The 5,040-nt window shown below is 49.0% G+C and overlaps 1 protein-coding gene across 1 annotated transcript; it reads right to left on the bottom strand.

Moving 5' to 3' along the window:
• Positions 1-202: 202 nt before the first annotated feature.
• SPMIP9 (sperm microtubule inner protein 9) lies at positions 203-4,800 on the bottom strand. The gene is made up of 3 exons (XM_072951632.1): positions 4,693-4,800; positions 2,927-3,019; positions 203-972 (listed from the first exon to the last, which is right to left on the bottom strand). Exons 1-3 carry the CDS (start codon positions 4,774-4,776, stop codon positions 550-552), a joined length of 600 nt encoding a protein of 199 aa, XP_072807733.1. The 5' UTR covers positions 4,777-4,800; the 3' UTR covers positions 203-549.
• Between the last annotated feature and the right edge of the window lie 240 nt (positions 4,801-5,040).

A 5,040-nucleotide genomic window follows, 5' to 3' on the forward strand; every position in this document is an offset into this window, starting at 1 on the left:
TTAGCCCGTTTCCTACCTGACTCATCCACTATCTGTTTACAAAGATCCACTGGACAAGAAGGAAAGTGTGAACTGATGCCCTCTAAATGGTTACTGTTGATTGGTACAAGGGTGGGAGTGGTGAATAAATTACAATAAGAGTATTGAGGTAAAAAGTTACCCAACAGGATTTCAGGTTCTGCAATCACACCCAACATTCAGATGACTGGGAAAGATGATTTGTCCCATATTGTAAAGTAAATGCCTAAAACAGTAAGACTCTTTCCAGCGGGACTCTGACTCAGAATGAGACCTCACACACATCGAGCCCTGCACACATACCCATCTTCCTCCTCCCCCTCCGTCCCTCCCTTGCTCTCTCTCTGGTGGGGATGCTGCGCCCGGGGCAGGCCAGGGAGCCAGGTAGAGCAAGCACAGCCCCGGTGCTGCTGGAACATCTTCCCAGGGTTTAATTTTCAGTTCTCATCTCTGCACTCCAAGGGCAGAGCAGGGGTTTCCTCGGGAGACGGCGGACTTTCCACAGCGCCCTTGGCAGGTGTGTCTGCCTTCCTACTGGTAAAACGGCATCAAGGGTCCCCATCGGTTCAAGACGGGGACCTTGACCGTACAGTGGTAAGGGCAGGTGCAGCCAGGCAGCAGGAGGTAGCCTTTGCCCACCTCCGCAGCGGGCTGACGCTCGGGCTCCAGAAGGGACCGGAAATCGGCATCCTGGCGAGGCCGGCTGGGATGCCTGTGGGCCAGGTACAGAGCGTGGGAAGCCGGGGACATGGAAGGACAGGCGCTGAGGAACCTGCATTCGTCCTCCCCTGTGGCCACGTGGTCCTGTGGTGGGAAGAAGCCAGGTCGCCCCAGGTCTCTGGCGGTCATGTAGGGTCTTTTGAAGGCAGGGTATCCATCTTCTAGCTTGGGGTTGGGGCTGGGGGTGGGCCTATAAAACTCTTTCTCCTGGAGCTGGATGGCCAGCTTTTCTTGCTGCGGAAACAAATCACACATGAAGAAAGGCTAAGAGAGGTGCAATGCCATCTTCTTCCTTGGAGGTATTCAAGACAGAGCACACTTTACTTTTCAGAAAGAAAATTTAGTTTTGTTAATATATACGACAGAGGGAGACACTGAAATCATACAAAAGGGAGTATTGCAAAAGGTCAGTTTCCTATCCTCTCCCTCTCTCGGTTCCCATCTCCAGAGGCAACCACTGTCATCAGTCTGTTTTGTGTCTTTCCAGAAGTATTTTCTGTACATATAAACAGATGTATATATCCCATATGATACACAAATGACACATTCTATAATGCCACCCTGCAGTTTGCTTCACCTAATTAGTGTATCTCAGAAACTGTTCCACCTCCGTTTGTATAGATCTTCTTATTAATTTTAGCAGGGCTACCTCAAGCTAGGAAAAGATTTCTTAAACAAGAGCCAAAAATGGTAAAGAAAAAGACTGATACATCTGGCTGTATTAAAATAAGAATTTCCATTCGGTGAAAGAGAGTGAAAAGACAAACCACAGACTGGAGCTTTGCCAGTTATATAACTGACAAATGAAAGATGTCCAGACTACAAATTAATAAGAAAAAAGACAAGCAACCCAATTTAAAAAAATGGGCTAAAGACATCAACAGGCACTTCACCAATAATAAATCTCCATGAAAATATGCTGAACCTCATTAATAATCAGTGAAACAAAAATTATTATAACAAGAAAAAAAATTTTTTTTCCTAGGTTTTTTTGGGGGAAGAATTAGGCTTATTTATATGCATTTATCTGGAGGTACTGGAAATTGAACCCAGGACCTCATGCATGCTAAGCATGCTCTCTACCACTGTATACCCTCTCCATCTTTTTTTTTTTAAAACAGAGATAATGGGGATTGAACCCAGGACCTTGTGCTTGCTAAGCTCATGCTCCACCACTGAGCTGTAACTACCCCCAAGAAAAGATGATTTCAAACCCACCAAACTGGCAAAAACTTTAAAGTCTGACAATATCAAGTAATGGCAAGATTGGAGAGCTGTGAGATTGTGCTGGTGAGGAAATAAGCTGATGCAACCGCTCTGGAAAATGGAGATGTCACCTACGACGGGTGAGCTCCTCGCTGTGCCTCGTCTTTATTCAGCATTTGTGGGTGGGGGGAGTAACAAAAAAAGTAAATAACCCAAATGTCTGCTGATAGGACAAAAGACAAATGTGCTGTGGCACATTTATGCGATGTAATATTATACAGCAGAAAATGAATAATATGCCATAATGTTCTGCACAAAATAGAAGTCACGGAAGAGGACAAATAATATAATCCAATAATAATGTTCAAAAACGGCAAACGTAAATAATGTATTTAAAAAGATACATACATATAAGATAAAACTATTAAAAAAAATACACACAAGGGAGCGATTAACCCAAAACTCAGAAGAATGTTTAGTTACCTCTGGGGGTGGGGTTGAGTAAGGAGGGAGGGGCACCTGGGGCTCCAGGGTACTCTTTTTTCCTTTTTCTCTTTTTTTTTTTTTTTTGGTAGAGGAGGGGAGGTAATTAGGTTTATTTATTTATTTATTTTTAATGGAGGTACTGGGGATTGAACCCAGGACCTCATGCATGCTAGGCATGCACTTTACCACTGAGCTGCACCCTCCCCACCAGGCTACTCTTAATGTGCTGTCTTTTAAGCTGGCTGATAATAGGGACATGGATGTCAGCTTTATCCATGTTATTTAAGCTGTCAATGTATATTAGTTACACTCCTCTGTATGCACGACTTATACTGGATGTCCATTTTAAAGCAATACAATACATGTACACCGAAAAGACCTCTTTAGATCTCCCAGCATCGGATATTGTTCTAAATAAATGCCCCTGATGTTCACACTCATAGTAAAAATGGAATAAATGTGGTTTCAGTGGACAGCTGAATTCACTGAGCCTCACCTCTTCCGGTGTGACTCTGGAGTACTTGTGCTTCCCGTAGGGTTTGTAGTCGATCATGTAGGAGCTTTGGTATATGTCTAAATCCACAGGGGCCTACAGGACAAGAGGGAACACAGAACAAGAAGTCCCCCCTCCCCTGCCAGCCACCCTTCCACTTCAGGCTTCAGTGGCTTCTCATTGTCGGCAGGACACAGGCCAACTTTGGGCCTGGCATCCGGAGCCCATGGTGATCAGGCTTCCACTGGCCTTCAACATCTCAGTCTCCCCGGCCCCCCCACGCCCAGTACTCCAGCCTCGCTGCTCTCCTCTCTCCACAGGTGCCTGGCGCATGCTCTGACCTCCTGCTGGAAACCCGAGGTGTCCTCATCACCACTTGGCAAACTCCTACACATCCTCCAAGAGCCCTCCCCAAACATCTCTCCCCCCTTTTATTCTCCCCCTCCCAAAGATTAAATGCTTTCTCGTCTGCTTTCATTTTACACCCTTCACTACAGCACTTACCCCAGAGTGCTGTCCTTGGTTTAATGAAGGCCACTCGATTAGGCTAATCTTAGGCATCTCTGCAGCCTCAAAGCCCAGCGCACTGCCCGACACACCAAAAGTGCCTAATAAGTGCACGCTGAGAAAACAAACCCCTAGAAAATTGTTAACCCTTAGCTTTCCTCTGCCTGTTTCAAAAAAAAACACAAAACAAAAACAAAAAACAATAAAAACAACCACCATTCCAGGATGACAGCCAGAGGGAGCCCCAGGGAGCCTGGCCCTCCCCTGGGGCTGTTCACCCAACCTTGAGATGGTCAGGGGACAGAGGCCCACGACACTTACCTGTCTGGGGTATACCACACCTGCCATAGCAGATGACCGCGACACAGACAGGTTGGTTAGACCCGCCTCTGCCACACACAGAGAAAGCAGCGACTGTCCCCAAGGCTGCGCCCACGAAGCATGACTGCCCCAGCCCTCCTAGCCCCGCCCTGCTGGATAGTAAATCTGATGCTCTCAGCAGCTCCAGTTCCTTCTGAGACCTGCTCCAGCCCTTTGTCCCAGGACCCGTCTCCACCAACCCAGGTCCCCCTGCTGCCTGCCGGGGCCTGAGGCATGTGCAGGGCAAGCGGTGTGCTGGGAACCGTTTAACAATCACCTTTGTGGGGCAAATAAACCAGTTTATAGCATTTGCCAACTTCTGTGGTGTAAATGCTCCCCCTCTGGCCCATTTAGAACTATCCATATAATGTCCTGACGCTGCGTTGTAAAGATGTGCACGGAATGCACTCCCAGAGCTGGGATGAGCTGACTCCACCCCCAGGACTCGTGAGCCAGGGCTCCGAACTGCCCCGAGGAAGCGAGCTTCAGGCCCAGGACTAAGAAGCGAGGCGCCCTAATGCAGACACACAAACCGTGTTTCTAGCGGAGACTAGAGGGATCCGGGGTGAGGAAAGTTGTGAGGCTCTGCATGCTCAGTTAACAAGAGCAATCCATAGGTCCAGCCCAGCCTCTCACCCCCAGCCCGGAAGGAGGAGGGCTTGCTTCCGGGGCTTTGGAGAGCTCGCTGAGCCCACCCCATCTTGTGTGCATGGCTCCCTGGCTTCTTGATTGGTACTCCGTTTCATCCCCATGGAACCCCGCCCCAGGTCCCACTCCATTCAGGAGCTAGGGACCAGTAGGGTGGTTGCTGGACCTCAGATGGTCCCCATGTCCCCTCCCTTCTGTGCCTAGACAGCTGGTCTCCTGGGCTGGGGACCAGCTTCAGTGCAAACAGTATCTACCCTTCCTTCTGCCAAGGGGACAACGATGCTCCTGTGCCCTTCCAGCTCCAAGTGCCCCTGCTGCCTGGAGAGTCCTGCTGCCATGTCCCACAGCTGCACCTGTCTCTGAGATGAACCCTGACCTACATGATGCAGGCTGTTTTGGTCACAGTGCCCAGTCATTGTGATGGGGAGACTGGTCAACCTGCTGCATGTCCATCCCCCTGTCCCTGGCTCACCTCTGTCACAGGGAGCAGCTGGTGTCCCAGCACACCTGACCCAACATGAAGGTACCCGGGAGACAGGGCTTTCCAGCGCTCTGTGGAATTGGTGTATTTCCAGAAAAGGGAGGTAAACAGGACCCCATGG

The sequence above is a fragment of the Vicugna pacos genome, chromosome 28 (assembly GCF_048564905.1).
Source record: "Vicugna pacos chromosome 28, VicPac4, whole genome shotgun sequence".
In the NCBI taxonomy this organism is placed as follows: Eukaryota; Metazoa; Chordata; class Mammalia; order Artiodactyla; family Camelidae; genus Vicugna; species Vicugna pacos.